A 16,689-nucleotide genomic window follows, 5' to 3' on the forward strand; every position below is an offset into this window, starting at 1 on the left:
TCCATCTGTTTCCTGCAAGAAAAGATTATTTACTTTTTCCTTTCAAAAGTAGTGTCATCTGAGCACAGGTTCTCACCGTGGCCGTATGACAGAGTTCAGTGTAGTCCCTTTGCATTCTGTTCATTTTGTCTCTAATGGAGGGGTAGTGGACGGAGGCTAGCAGAGCATCTCCTTTCTCCATCACTGACCTGATGGATCCATCACGGGACTGAACCATCTGCAGCAGAGCCTAGAGACAGAATAAGCCAACATGTATCATCAGTATCCTCTAGTATAATGTAGGGACCATCCTTAGTGCACGGACGTATGTTATGTGGAGTAACTTCAATATTAAATTGTCCAATATTAAATGATGACACCAGTGTTCTCTGTGCATTTTCAGCTAGTTTCCTACCAATGTCTTCTGCTATAGTGTCAATCATTTCCCAGAGCACACCATAGGCATCTGTCAGTATAAAAAGCAATAGTATACTCTGGAAAATGATCAGCAGTTATGGAAAGTATATTCAGTTTTAAAGATAATGGACTAAGATACGCAAGGACACTCATGTGGTCCATTAAGCTAATAATATTCAGTAAGGTCTTGCTGCCATCCGCCAGTGCAAATTTACATATTGTACTCATGTTTTCAATTCAAATACAGTACATTCAGAGAGAAAAGATTGAGAAATTACACAGTTGCTGCTATACCTTATGTTTAGCCAGCAGTGCTCTCCGTTGATACAGTTCAGCCTTGGGCTCCACAGGGGAGCTGAGCACAGCCCTGGTCTCCACCAGCCACTGGGCCTGAGCCTTATATCGGTCCTGGAACTCCTTAGCTAGCAGTGAGGCCCGCTGTAGAAAGCTGTGCTCCTGTCTCAGCCCACCTGCAAGCTCCTCCAACTGGGCAAGACGAGCCTCTACCTCCGCTCCCAAACTCTCAGCTCCAGCCTCGTCCAGGGAGCCCGCCGCCTGCTCTGCCCGCTCCCTCAGCGATTTCAGGAAACTGTGACCGTGTTGGAGCTCAGACTGGAGAGTCTGGGTGACAGAGAGAGCAGAAATACAACTCAGCATTGGTGCTACTACGGTGTCACCATTACTTTATGCTGAATGACCTTCAACTGGGGCATTTTACACCAAGTTAAAGAAAAATATTGCCCCACTGGTCTGGTGTACCAAAACTGTAGCATTTACTATATCCTTTAGGTTGAGGGAATCCTTCGATCATAGTTTCAATGACTTTGAGGTTAACATTCAAACATAGTATCAGTGATTTCTTTCTCCTTCACCTCCAGTGCTGCCCAGACCAGCCTGGCAGTGTGTTTGAAAGGCTTTGAACCCATCAGGTAGGCTGACACCTGCACGGTGAGATGTGGAGAAGACTTGGAGGTCACGTTGTGGAGAAACCACAGCGAATAATATGAAAGGAGGACCCAATTATAAGGACCCTTAACAGGCAGCAGTAGCTGCGGGGGTTTCCAGGGCAACCACAACACACCACACACACAGAGACCTCCACTCGATGGGACACCATCTAGCTTTCATCATCAGTCTATTATTGCTTGAGTGGAGAGTAGCTTCACTCTGCAACAACCCCAGACCTCCAGCTACTGCTGATAATATAATATAACAAGACCTGAGTCTGTATGCACACGTTCACATTTGCAGCTCCAGGCCCGTTCATCATTTCAGCCTCAAGGCCGATATCCCTGTCTTCTGACCTTGGTAGGAGACACTCAGTGTATCCCAATTCCATACAATTCTATATAAAACAAAGAAAACAAAGAAGTCCGCGGCAATAGCCATCTGCAGTAGATTATATTCCGTATGACTCATTTATCTCCACTTTACATTGAAACATCTGCTCTCATCTCGCACCTGAAATCACGTATGCTGCTTAGTGACACTACTGGCTGTCCACATGTTGCATCAAACTTGCAAGATTAGCATTTCATAAACACACATAAACTCCAGAATCTAATTTGTTCCAAATTGTGCATTTACATCCAGGACTGAGAAGCAATTCAAATACACAAAAGATATTTATTCTAACATGAAAAAAAAAATGTTCACAGTCCATTTCAGCATGTAGCTGTTCCAGCTAGGACAAAATAATAATTCAGTGGTCTTTCACAGCTTGGTCTCACAATCTGTCTTGATGAAATTAGCCACTGATGAAGGCTGGAAACCTGCTTAGTCTTATATCACTGAGCAGCACTAATGCTTTGATACAGTAGTAGACAGTACATTCTGGTGAACATTACACATGAGGTCTTGAACACAGCGTGCCCTTTATGCTGTAAACTGTCTTGAGGCATGTCAGCCCCAATTATCCATGTCAAGTGTCTCGTGCACTCGCTGTAAATGACTCTGTTTCTTATTCTGCATCAGCTCCATTATCTACTGTAATAAATTTACTGTGGCGCTGACAACCATGTTCATCAGTTAAATTATCTAGTAACAGAGGTAAGACATTACTATGGTGACCTGGTGAGCAGCAGTTAGCTCTACTGTCATAGTCTCTCTGCTTTAAATGTACAGTATGCACTGCAGCACAGAGACATTATGGTGTATCTGCACAGGCAGAAATGTTGTTATAATGGTTGGGCCAAAACTAAAAGATAACATTCATACATATACCTACAAAAAGTAATGGATCACAATTAGTATAACCCACTTAATCATGAGCCAGTATATCCTGTATAACCCAAGTAATTGGGAAGGCTGTGGTCACCAAGGCACTGGTGGGATTAAAGGGATTAATTAGGAGAGGGAGAAACACTTTTTTTATATTTTGCATTTTTTTTGCATTTTGCCCTCTATACAATTTTTGTATGAGCAAGCAAGTAGAGGATGCTTTCTGGAGCACCTTACCAGAGAAATTATTGTATAAAACAAAAAATATGACAAGTAATATGTTCTAAAAAATGAAAGAACTGGCACAAAGTCAGGTAAAATGTAAAATATAACGAATTTTATGATTTAAAGGTCCCATATTGTGCTCCTTTTCAGGTTCTTACTTGCATTTGGGGTTTCTATTAGAACATGTTTACATGCTTTAATGTTCAAAAAATACTAGTCTTATCATACTGCCTGCCTGAATACACCTGTATTCACCCTATGTCTGAAACGCCTCATTTTAGCACCTGTCTTTCTAAGCTCCCCTCCTAAAGAGCCCAGTCTGCTATAACTGGACAGTGATTCTGGGTCTATCTTGGCGTCTCTGCACCGTCATTAACCCTTAAAAAACCAAGCCATTTATTGCTATTTTTTGTCCGCCTGGCCTCTCTGTCTATTAATGCATGTATAATCTCAACCCTTTCATGCACAGTCAAGTAATGAACATCTTTTTTTTCAGGACAACCTGGACAATAATAATATGTATGCTAAAATGATGCCACATGAATGGATCAATAGTTATATGAGTATAAAAACAAAAGAAAAAGCAAAACGGAAATTGAATGTCACAGAATTTAATTAAAAAAAGACACAGATCAACAATGTACAAGCTTTTTCATTTTCAAATATGTTTCTCTCAGGCCTTGGCTATCAGGAGAAAAAGATCCCAACATTCTAACACAAACACAACAAAAAATATTTACATTTTTACATTTTTTCTCCACTCGTTTTTTCCCTCACTTCCTCAGTTACTTGTGCCACTCCTTGAAACAGTTTCTGTCTGGAACAAGACAGAGGGCTACATCACACATCTCACACTTCCAGGGTGTGGACTGTTGGACCTGCCTGTCCTTTCTGCAGAGGATGCACTTTTTTCTCCCAGCCGTGGCCTTCTTGCCCTTATCCTCTACATGGGAGACTGTGACAGTGAAGCACCTTTTTGCACCTAACTCTCTCTATCAATAAAACTCACTACTCTCAAACTCACTAACCTATCTCTCCGACTCTCTCATCTCCCACCACAAACACCGCGAAATTATGACCCGCGAGATTATTACCCGCGAAATTTGCTCTATATAAAACAAATAACAATAACTTCTGTCTACCATAAACCACAGTAAATGCAGTAAAAAACATACGTGCGGACTAAGCACATGCCATATAGTGTGTAAAGCTTGTGTACATTTCCACGTTCAAAAGTTGTTAGTAAATGTTTATTTATCTTTGTTTTGGCCATGGGAGATTATTATTCCTTTGTTTTCGATACTGGAAGATAACTATTTCACCTAACGCTGATCTTTGGCTGCTGGGATTGGATGTCACCGTCATAAAAACAAAAGAAGAAGAAATCGGAGCATCTCATTGGTCGAGAGACCAACCGGAAGTCATCATCGTTTACATCAAGCTTCAATATGGAGGTCCGCTAACATAATTTACACGTTTTTATCACAAAATGTAATGAATAATGAACTTATCACGGAGTTATCACGGTGGAATTCACGTGCGAAGTTCCCGGAAAAAACGCCGCACTTAACGGCTGGATTGAAAACCTTCTCGAAAGGCTAGAATTGCCCCGAGCTCACCATAGATCGCCCAAAGAGTATGCTTATGATAGCAATTTTCCCCATTAAGTTTTGTTGTGTGGTTCCTGAGATATTCTGCAAAGTACCGACGCTGTCGCGTGGGAGCGCCCGCGCACCCGTGGAGTTAGAAGGGTTAAAGCTAGGGAATGACTGTAATGGCACTGTTGTAGCAGTTTCTACCATTATATTGTATAGCTGTGACATCACAACTTCACTGACGTCCTGACCACTCATATAAAGGTAGTTTTTGAATAAGGACTGTGTGCTATTTTTAAAATAAACAGAGCGTTTTGATACTTTCACATTATTTATATAGCACCTACACCTGCTTTATAATAGAAAAAAAAAACATACAAACTTGACTTTTTTTTTGGTACATTAAACTTTCATTTTTGAGGTCTTAATGAAGTTACAGCACATTTTTAGCTAACAGGGACCATTACTGCTGTGTGACTCATACTTTTACAGTTATAACTCAGAATTCAATGAAGTCTAAATCCAACTAATGGCCCTTGACACAGCTATTGACTACTGGTCTTTGTGTCAATGCATAATCATCCCAGCTCACTGAAAAGCCCTGTAGCTCTCACTACGGGAGGATGAGTAAGTGATGGAGCACTCGCGTATTATCTGCAGTGCTGGAAGGACACATGTGGTGACAGCATGTCCTCAGTCCCTATGCAGAGACAGAGCATCGATCCCAGACAGGGATTACTGCAAAGCCCACACCAGATGATGTATTGTAAATGTCTGCGTGTGTGTCTGTAAATGTGTTTATGGATGTGTGTGTGTGAGGAGGACAAAGAGAGAGGAGATGTAGTGATACATAAGGTGGTGGAAAAATGTGTGAAATCACAGAGGATTCATGGGTAAGAGAGTTTGCTGCAGCTTGTTAGTTAGTACTCTGGATAGGTTTTGTGATATGAAGCGAGTGTTAGAAGAGAAAAATGTGTGTGTGTGTGTGTGTGTGTGTGTGTGTGTGTGTGTGTGTGTGTGTGTGTGAATGTGTGTGTGATGTGAAGCGATAAGGGCACTGCATCAATTACAGTGTCTGTGCCAGCAGGCTCCTGACACCGGCGCTTCTTCATCCTCTACTTCACAGTGGGAGGTCTCTCCCTGCTACCACGCTTCCTCTAAAGCGGCACCCGCTTTGTCTTCATAAAGAGCCGATCGATACACACGTACTCATCCAATCCTCTACACACTCGATATGAACTATGCCAAGCAAACGATGGTGGTTATTTTCTTTTGAGTGCAGTCTGTGTGATGGAGCAGGGCTACTTTTCTCCAATGCCCATTTGACAAAAAGTGCACGAAGACAAACTGTTGCCATTATACGAAATCAGTGAGTTGATAGAGCACAGTCCAAATATTTTAGGTACACTGAATGCTTTGGAAGCTCCATGCATATTTTACTGGTCGAGCATACTGTAGCTGCCAAAGAAATCTGTAGACTTGATGTTTCTAACAGGTACCGTATGTTGCTTGGCAGAAAACAAGATTGCACAAGGACATTTTTGCTGGCTTAGATGTTGGACTCATATGAGTTTGTGCTCAAATTCTCCATTACAAACAGGAGTCTTGCTAACTCATCAGTTTGCCATGGTAATACCCCACGTCTGGGCTGATTTATTGCAACCTGTTCAGGGAGGTGTATTAAGCTCGGCACTGCACCTTGTATCATAATGCCTCACTGACTGTGACTGTGAAACCATCTAACCGCAAGAGTACAGTACAGATTTAGATAAATAAATCAATACCTCTACTTTTTTCGTCTTCCTCTCCATGGCGACGCGGTCCAGAGGTTCAGAACTGTCAGTTAAAGCTGTGAAGCTTTCCTGAGTGGAACTGAGCCAGTCCGTGAAGGACGTGCAAAGGTTTTCAGCCTCTTCGATGCTCTTCAGCTCCTCCTGAAGCTGCTTGATGGTGTCCTGAAAAATAAAAGGATGAGAAGTCAGAAGTTAAGTTTAAGAGAATATACACTGTTTTTAAAGTATGGCACCAGTGCAAAGTGTTTTATAGTTATAGTTACTGCTGACTTATCTCGCATAGCCAGTCGTATCTTGAACCATGCTAGCACTGGAGAAAGGTCTGGCTGAAACCACCATAATTTCACATTAAGGGATAAAAACACTCTGGGTTGTTCCTAATTCTTTAAACCGATCACAACTGTCTTGGGCTGCGCTAAGCCCATAAAGGAGTGATGGTACCCTTGCAAAATAGTGTTGGGAGAAAACTTGTTTAGATGAAACATTTGCACATGGAGATGCAAACACTGGAATTAAAATGGCTATGTCCCCACAAAAGAAAACACCACATTAAATATTAAAAGACATTTTTATGTGTAGGTTGCCACTTTGGAGGTTACTGTGTAGATAGCTTTGGCTATAATGGGACTAGCTTCACATAGCAATGGGGATTTTAAAATAGGCAGCCAAGACAGGCTTTCAAAGTCTACATCAGGCATGTCCAAAGTCCAGCCCCAGGGCCAATCATGGCCGACAGACCAATTTTAAATGGCCAACAGCTTGTCTTTCAAAATACAATGTGTGTGGTTAATCAAGCAAAATCACATTGCATTTTTTTTCTGTTCACCTCACAATGGCAGGGCGATCTTACAGTCTGTAGACGTACACCAAGTAGGAACGACGCAGGTGGAACTAATGAGTTTCCATAAAGTGTACTGTTGTACACTTTACTGTTGGTTTTTTTTTTTCACTTTTGTTGTTGTGGAGCACTTTACCTTAACAAAATTTGAAAAGAACAAAAAAAGAATTAAGACAGGTTTTGCATGTGGCTGTAGACCACATGACTAAATATCTACAGTATATCTGACATACTAAGCTCCAATGTGAAGGATTAAGTGGCATCTTGCAGTGAGGTTACAAATCATAACCAACTGAAACCTTTCCTGTGTGCCAAGCGTGTAGGTGAACAACAGCGGCTGACAAAAAAAAAATGCAAAAATGTCAATGGCCCTTTCTAAAGTCAGTGTTAAGTTTGTCCATTCTGGGCTCCTGTGGAAACAACATGGCGAACTCAAAGAATGATGACCTGCTACGTATGTAGATATAAAAGGCTCATTCTGAGATAACAAAAACACAACGATTCTTAGTTTCAGGACAGGTGATTATAAACTACACAAAACATAGTTATGAACATCACATTCCACTTTGCAAATATACCCCCCTAAATCCTACACAATGGACCTTCAAAAGCGTATCAATATTGGCACAAGTTTTTCTGACTTTTTTATTTCAACTTAGGAATTAACTGGATATTAGTGCTACACCACCCTTTTCACATTATATCTAATAGTTCAAGCAAAAAGGTGAATGACCTTCACTTGAACAACTGCTGCTGTTTTGTTTTGGAGGTTAGAGTTGTTGGTAAACTTTGATTGACTGTGTTTGGTCAGGGGAAAATTCAGGAAACACGGTCTGTATCTCTTTCTTTTATGCTGTGAGATGTGCCTCAGCTGTCTTACTTTGGCCACCAAGGACCAAAAGCTCTCTGATCAACCATCAAAACAGAAAATATCCGTTTCTCCGCTGCTCATTCATCTGCTGAATGTCAGTAGCTTCACTACAAGGTGAAGAGGGCTTTTATGTTTTTTTGACGCATTATCCACTTGACTGAGATTTTGAGTCAATAACACCATGAGGATGGAGAGGGTTTCTTGCAGGTTTGACACATTATTCACTCAACTTACAAATCCTGTGGCGAGAAGCCCCAATTAACAGATAGTGCTGAGTGAACACCTTTTCTGACTAGACAGAGGTAACAGCTTCCCACCTCAAGCCCATATGGCCCCCACTTCACACAGTATAATTACAGGCATCCTTGGTATGAGAGGGATGTCATGTGTCTGCATACGTACAGTATGTAGTGGCACGACTGTAAGTTTATTCATGCTTGACTCAATTTTGAGTAGGGGAAGGAAGGGGCGTGGGTATAATGGCGACACAGGAACAAAGTGAGGGAGTGAGGGTGAGACACACACGCACACAAAAACTCAGATGTGTTACTGAAGGTGTAAAAATCAATGTAGCGCAGGCAAAGCTTTTCCACTCCTGGTGCCGGGTGTGAGATTGCCTTCTGTAGCGTTTAATTACAGCCTTAGCCCCAGACCAGAGGAGCCCCATTGATTTTCCTTTAGTCCCCCCCAGAGGAGCAGACAAATAGAGAGGCTGGATCTGAGTATACAGAGCAACACAAGCTGGGCTCACAGGCATAACTCTCAAAGCTACTTCAATGGGGTGTTACAGAAACAAAGTCCAAACTCTCACTGGAGAAAATTCCATGGTGAGAGATAACCATGTGTGAGAAGCCCACTGTGGGCAGAGACCCCAACGGCAATACACACAGCTTCACATATTCTTTATCCATCATCGAAACAGTATAACACAAAAGGGACTAATCCTATACCCAGCACCATTAAGGCTTATGTTTAACTATTCTTAACTCATAATGACAGGTAGGAATTTTCCAGAAAATCTTGTGATTGGACAGGAATCAGAGTATTGTAGTGTGTCCGGACTTCCTGACCACCAGAGGCATTTTTTTAAATCCTAATATACAGTCATAATAAAAATAGTAGGGGTGGGTGAAAATTATATTAATAATTAATTATTTAAATTATGAATATTCCAAAGACAAATTTAACTTTAGGTAGCTGGTTAGAATAATAACATCAATAGCTTTTTCAGTCCACTAGATACAATTTGCTGCAATAAAAATGACTGAAGTAAGATGAACAGACTGAAAACTTTTGGGGACGTAATTTGCTGTTGAAAAATGGTAAAAAAATTGCAATATTTTGTAATAAATGCTATTGCAAGGGTCAGCATATCCCATCTCATTTACAATCACAGTAATATTGTATCAGGACTCAAATATCATCATAATATCGTAACGTGGGGTCTCTGGTGATTCATGGTGACCCTGAAAAATAGTATTGTTCCACATGGATACCATATAGGTTATCTATAAGAACTGATGACACAGGTCACAGTGACTTCCACATGCTGTACTTCTTCCAGGAAATCAAGTCATTGTGGAAGCCGTAAGACGACAAGATGGAGGAGCTGACAATGTTGGTGTCTGAATACCCAGAGTTGTACGGTGCTAGCAATTTAATTTAATTTAATTTAATTTAAGATAACTGGGCCTGTAATAACATTTTCCCACCAAACTTTCCAGTGACAGGTAAATTGTCCAAATATATAGAAATCTTTATTAGTTTCAGTGATTTCTTTTGCCTTGCTACAGTATGTAGTTATTTACATGACAGTAAGCTAGCTTGCACCTCTGCCAGTGATGTTCACCTAAGCACCTGACTGTCAATGCAGCTGTGGACCGTTGTGGCAGCAGCCACTTTTGAAAACACTTTGAATTTGGGAGAACACTTTTGCAGGTGAAATGATCTCTGAAAATAGATATGGACCAAAAATGTTATCAGAATGAAAAAAAAAGAATCTTGTATCATTTTAACTTGCCGTAAGGCAAATCACTTTATAGTCTGCACCTTATGATGATAAGGTGCTTTAGTAGATAAAATGAGTCTTTGTCTGCTGACAAAAAGTTCTGTTTTTAAAAAGTGGAAGCATCTGTGAACATCAACAGACTAATAATATATGAATCGATCAACAGGAGAGAGCGCCTGACCTGTATGTTGAGCAGCAGGGAATGGTAGCGGGCTGTGAGCTGGGTGGCAGTAACACTGACACGACTACTGATGTAGGTTTCCTCCAGAACCTGCTGTGCCAGAGAGGAGAGGCCATCGACTTCTCCCTGCCGTGCAAGCACTGCCTCGAGACACCCCTGTTCAGAGGGGACACAGGGAAATGAATAATTAGCATCATGCTGGTGAAACCCAGTCAAAAATATTCATGACTTAAATGTAAATGATGTTTTTTTTTAATGAAATAAAAGGGCAAACAGGGGTGAAAAGGAAAACAAGAGATAACAGATCACATCTCAAACAAGATATGGGGCCAAGGGGTCTGTGTGTGTGTGTGTGTGTGTGTGTGTGTGTATATGCCTCTAAATGCAGGGAAGGAAAATACTAAGACTGTCTGACATCCTGACACTGGCAGGAAGCGTGCTCTAAAGGGAGGAGGCCCAGTCGGGAAATATTCTGTCCCCTGCTGTTTTCCTTTAAATGCATGTTTTGAATGAAGTGTATGCATAGGAAGGAAAAGTGATTTATTTCAGTGCACGGCCCTGTGATGCTTCATTTTATTTTGGATGGCAAAAGGTTGTTATTGGCTTGGATAATTTTTGGCTACATTTTGAGTGAGTAAATTGGCAGAGTTAATTTAAAGCTCTTCTGAAGGATTTATTTAGCTCTAAACTACTTAGGGCCTAAAATTAATGTTGAGAAAATGTGAGCTGTTTGTTATTGTTGTTTTGCAAAATAATTGAGTTAAAGTAACTATGTGGTCGACAGTACAACCAGGTGTTAGTGTTGACTGAAGTTATTTGTTACTGTATGCGCATACCAGTAATAGAGAAAATAATATATACAGAAAATAATACAGGAGAGGATAGAATAAGAGATATATAATCAGCTCTCTTCAAAGCCAACAGACCCCACTGACAAGTCACCTCATTTTAGCTCGCTGAACACGGAATTGCTGGTCTACCACTGCCTCAATCGTTTAGTTAGTTAGCGTTATTGTGTGACTTTGTTGAATCCGAACTAACCCTTTAAAACACCAAAGTCACACCATAACACAAAATAATAAATTGATCAAGGCAGCAGTAGACCAGCAACTCCAACTTTTTGTCAAAGAAGACTGCTGGCTTTGAAGAAAGCACAGATAATGGCTACAGTCTGAAGGGGCTGTCTGATAGCAAGGTAAGGGGATTAAATATTCTAAATATAGTGTACACTTAAACCAACATAGATTTTTGGTGTATTAGCTTCCTAAAATAGATTTTGTAGATATCCAAAGCAGTACATTGCTTAGCTTCCATGCCAGTATTACACTGAATCCTTTGATCAGTCAAAATTCGTGAACCAGCACCTAAACCCTAACCACTCAACAACTCACAAAGTCTGATTTTTGAGGGATTTTTCCAAGTAAAAGATTTCTGTGTTACACCAGTACTCCTTTCTGCTTCTCTAAATTTGGGGCGCACTGACCACCATCTACTGTAGGGCAGATAATACTGTACACTGACTATGGATAAGTATCTCTTACAACTCCACTTTAAAAATTCCCATAACTATCCCTTAAAGAGCCCATATCTTATATAGACTTAAAAGCTCTTTCCCTGTCTCTGACCTTAAGTTTCTTCAGCTGTGTCTCCTTGGTGCCTCTGTCTGACCGCCGATGACGTCTGACGTTTGCCACCTTCTCCATCTCCTCCAGCCACTGGGCCAGACTCAGGAACCTTTGGCCCATCTGCCTCAGTCTGGTCAGTGTGGAGCTCAGCTGGGTCTGAGTCTCCTCCAGACGGCCCTGGTAGGCCCCCCACTCCCGCTGAGCAGTGTCCAGCGCTCGGTCTTCGATCTGAGGTATACCCCAGGGGATCACTCTCTCTCTGCTGGTCAGCACCGAGGAGAGCAAAGACTGGCCATTTGAGCAGCGTTCCTGCAGGAGCTGTAAAGGAAATAAAAGTGAAGAAGAAGACACAGTGTGATTGAAGAGTTTAAAGTGGTTCATTAACCACAAAATCCAGGCAGTCAAAGGCTTTGCTAGAAAATTCTGTTTGAGCTTTGCTGTCAGTTGTGTGTATGAGAGTGTACAGTGGTTACACTCCTTGCTCATGATAATTACATTATGCACAACACTACACAGTGTTACCTGTAGCTGTTGCAGTGTCTTCTCCAGTGTATCCACGTTTCCCTCTGGATGGGACAATGATGCCAAAGAGGCCTGTTCCTGCTCCAGCCAGTCCTCAAACACATGTAACCCCCTTTGATATTCCTGATGGACCAGCACCAGCCCTTTGGCCTTACTAACTGCATTCTGCAAGACAACAGGTTGGAGACATTACTAGAAACAAGGGGTGTAACCACTTCATATAACAAGGGCACTGGACAGTGAAATTTTGTTATAAAAAACACTATCACCTGACTACTGACTTCAATTGTTTGAGTCTGAACTACATGTTTACATCATATCTGAGCAACAAAGGTGTATGTAATGTATTCTGAAGCTGCACATAAAGTCTTTAAGTCTGTAAAAAAGAAAGTGAAACGTGCAATGAATTTAAAAAGTGTTACTTAAATGTTCAACATGCAGGTCACACTCTCCAACAATTTGTGGGAATATAATTGAGAAACAATGCGTAGTGGGCGTTCAGAGAAATATTCTCAAAAGTCATTTATTATTCAAATGGCTGCAGAAGAAAAAACTGAAACCCTATGTTGTGTGTTCTCTAGGTACCTTGGCCTTTTCTTTGAGGGCGTTATATCTACACTGCAGCTGCTGCACCTCCTGCTGGGTAGTGTAGTGTTCAGCCATGTTGGACCCCTTTGTGGCAATGGTCTCCAGAGGACTGCTGTGACTCAGTACTTCTTCATAGAGAAGCTGGAATGAAATAAGAGCACATGCACACACTCAGTGTAGTACATCTAACTCAACTGGGAGGCTCTGGGGTATAAATGTGTATAAAAAGAAAAGTGTAGCGTAGGTGCAGGAGTAGCGCATTTAAATTTAAAAAAAAAAAAGGTAATATTTCATCTGTCGTGACTCAGCCAGAAATCAGGTTCACGGACGAGGAAATATATTTAAGTAACATTAACATTACATTACGTCATGTTTATTCATGTTAATTCACATTGTCATTTCATTCTAAGAAAATAGCAGCAACTAAGGTAACACTAACTTGCTACCTTACATGGACACATGGAGCTTCAGCTAGTGCCCTGTGGCAACTCTGATTCAGCAAGCCAAACAAAGCCACCATGGGTTTGATCTGGACCTCTCTGACCCCCTGCTAGATCACTAAACTTTCTGTTGCTGCCATTACACAGGTTAGACCCAGTGCTGCTGCTGGCACGCCAGTGTTGGGGCTTGCGCTGGCTAAATTTGAGTTGCTACAGCCGAGCTGCTGCCCACTCATCTCCCAGTGAAGTAGACTCCTAGGTGTGGAGTGACAGCAGGGGGACCATGTGGCATGCTAATATTAGTTAGCTAGCTTATCTCATTTAGCTTCACAGCTGTTTTCTTTTGTGATAGTTAAAAAAACACTAACAAAAACACTAGCTTGGTCACTGGCATGAGCCACTTGAATCGTTAGCTTGTTGTAGTTAGTTAAATCGATAATGGAATATATCAATAAATTAGGTCTCTGCTGTGCTGTGAAATTACATACCATTAACGAAAAAATACTCTATTACTATTACTGAATAAAATTCTGTGACACTGTATGATTTTTAATGATGTATCATCAAGTGTTTCCTATAGCAACTAGAGAGGGTAAAGGAGAAATGACGCCACTGAAAGGTGACCAACAAAATGCAGGTTTCTTAAAGAAAATAACAGATTAATAACAGGAACATTTGAGATGATGTTCGTACACAACTAAACAAAATATATATCATATGTAAAGTCGTTATTAGACATTCTAATGTGGAAATGATACATGTTGTATCTTTAAGACAACCTGTTGTCAGTGAGATGTGATACCTTAGTCTTTCCCAGGTTAGCAGTCTTGTCTCTCATCTCAGAATACTGTCTGTCTGAGCAGCTAAGTGTCTCCTCAACCCGGTCCATCCACAGCACAAACTGACCCACATCTTCCTGATAGCTGGTCCACTGTGACAAAGCGCCCTCCAGCTGGCTGTTACATCAACATAATAATGTTAACACACAGGGAACAAACATAACAAAAAACAGACACTTAAAACATCCACATGCATTTAAATCTAATTGTCCCGCTAACCTTTCAACCAACTGAAATCAATCAAGTGAAACTAGACAGTTCCCAGTCCCATTTATCAACTAACTGACAGATTGATTGATTCATGATCACAACCTTTTACACTGAATGGAGGCGGAAAGCAAGGAGTCCCATGAGTCTTTGAGGTCCTGGATCTGTTTGCGAATCACTGGGACCCCCTCAGCTGACGTGTTCCTCTGGACTGCTTCTCCCCGAGTCAGAAGCATCTTCAGTTGGATCTCCCGCTCCTGACGAGCAGCCAGTAAGGCCTACAAACATAGGTGAATGGACAAATGTAAAACAACTATCTTCAGTCTAAAATAAATATCTTTATTTCTGTTTCCACACCATTAAAGGACAACATGTTTTCCAGATTGTCATACTCCCCAGCATGGTGACTAGGACATCATCTGGTCTGAACTTGACTAATTTTGGGGGTAAAATCAGACACAAAACTGCCAGACTTGACTATTTACCTTTAAGGTTACCCTGCTGCAAGACCTGATTGTCTGAACCCAATCGCCAGAATAAATGTTGGCAATGTATGTTTCTGCAAACCAAAGAAATGTAACATTTGTTTGGATATGTTGAAACTTTATGTTTCAATAACACTGTGGTTTATGTGTGACTATGTTTAGACACAAAAAGCACTTGGTTATGACTATAAAAAGATCATGTTTTGGCTTAAAACACCCAGTTTTGCTGGCACAATTTCTAAATGAAATGATGATAATAACATTTTTATTGTCCGCTCAAGTCTGAAGTGCATCACAGCAGCTCAGTTTGCAACATCAACAGGACAAACATTTAAGACAAGAAACCAACAACATTCAAAACCCGTCAGTGTGCATTTGATCTGAGATTAAACTCCTGTTTGGGGTCAGTGACAATGGTTTAGCTTGCCTTAATAAGTTCTTAAGAAAGGCTTATTTAAAGACGTGGTCCATGGGTTGAGCAACAGTTTTGTTTTTTGTTGGTCTTGAACAGTGGTTGCAACTTGGCAGCCGTCTGTGTCTCACACCATCTACCATCCCCTCCACCTCCCCATGACAAAGTCAGTGCATAAACATGTAATCAGAACTATGTCACATTAGATAGATTGATATGACACATATGAAACATACAGATGTATCAAAAAGTGTTTGTGGTTTGCAGAAACATACTATGCCAACATTTTCTTCCAGTGACGATGTTCTCACTTCTGAGACAATGCTACTTTCCTTTAATCACTGAAAATGTCAACATGACACCCTGAAGGAAACATATGTTTGGGGGTGCTTAAATTAACCAACAGCCCACTATCTGAAAATAATGGTGTATTCCTTTAAGAGAGCCCACACCCGTCCTGTCCCTCCTTACTTCCAGCTGTAACATCCGGTCCTCTAACACCCCCTTGTCAGTGGTGGTGGAGATGCAGGTGTTGAGGACCCTCTGAGCTTCACACACCCAATCCTGGAGCTCTTTAAGGCCCTGAGAGAAGAGGCGGTGTTCCCCTACAATACGTTCAATCCTGGAGGCCTTGTCCTTTAGAGATCAGAGCACAGCACTGTAAACACACTCTTCAAGAATGGCTCTGAGAAACAGGTTAGCACTGAGCTAAAAACTAAGAATATGATTATTTCCAGTGCACAACAACAGCTTCTTAATATATTTCTGTTTGCATTTGAAATTACAATCTTGTTTTTCCTCACAGGCATCCCCGGAGACAATACCACCCACACATTACAGCACAAACACAATGCATTTTGTTTGCAGTCATCACTCGTAAATCTTTAACATCTGTGTAACTGTAGAGTGGAGAGAGGCAGGGCTACAATAATAATCTACAAGTGGCAATTTTAAGTGATTTCATTTCTGTTTCCATGTCTGGCAGGGAAGAAGACCTAAAAATAGCGCTCCACTAGCTCTCCGGCAAAGTAAATAAATCTCATTCATCATCGTTGGGGCACTCTCATTGTCCTGAGGTAAAAGAATGGTGCTTTGCGGTCAGAGTGTTTTGTTCTGCGCTGTATCAAATTAATCATAAGAGTGTGACCAATTTAATGAGATCTTCAAAAAAGGTCAGATTCTTAAGCACTGACACATTTCAGGTCTGGCATTTTAGAAGTGCTTCAGTGGATAAAAGGTAAGCCTCACAGGCTTGGCCTTTTTCATGTTGATGAGGCAGCAGCTGCAAGGACCTTTTGGAGATGAAAGATAGATTATTGCGCTCAGGTAAATTACTGTGAATACCAAGACTTTCTTGGGCGCAACATTTTTATCCAAGGTAAGCTGATTACAGCCACTGTGATTGATGTGCCACTGGGGAATGCATGACGCAGCAAATAACAGA

General features: G+C 41.2%; 1 protein-coding gene across 9 annotated transcripts in view; it reads right to left on the reverse strand.

The window, feature by feature from the left end:
* The window catches only part of syne1a (spectrin repeat containing, nuclear envelope 1a), a 178,630-nt gene that overhangs the window by 70,650 nt on the left and 91,291 nt on the right, over positions 1-16,689 (reverse strand). For all 9 annotated transcript variants that reach the window (XM_049590339.1, XM_049590334.1, XM_049590342.1 and 6 more), the window contains 10 exons: positions 15,717-15,881; positions 14,454-14,626; positions 14,105-14,258; positions 12,860-13,003; positions 12,275-12,439; positions 11,753-12,070; positions 10,128-10,283; positions 6,221-6,391; positions 691-1,017; positions 77-229 (listed from right to left, as the gene is read on the reverse strand). In XM_049590339.1, the coding sequence (XP_049446296.1) occupies positions 77-229; positions 691-1,017; positions 6,221-6,391; positions 10,128-10,283; positions 11,753-12,070; positions 12,275-12,439; positions 12,860-13,003; positions 14,105-14,258; positions 14,454-14,626; positions 15,717-15,881 (1,926 nt within the window). The remainder of the gene's footprint in view (positions 1-76; positions 230-690; positions 1,018-6,220; positions 6,392-10,127; positions 10,284-11,752; positions 12,071-12,274; positions 12,440-12,859; positions 13,004-14,104; positions 14,259-14,453; positions 14,627-15,716; positions 15,882-16,689) is intronic.

The sequence above is a fragment of the Epinephelus fuscoguttatus genome, linkage group LG11, assembly GCF_011397635.1.
Source record: "Epinephelus fuscoguttatus linkage group LG11, E.fuscoguttatus.final_Chr_v1".
Lineage (NCBI taxonomy): Eukaryota > Metazoa > Chordata > Actinopteri > Perciformes > Serranidae > Epinephelus > Epinephelus fuscoguttatus.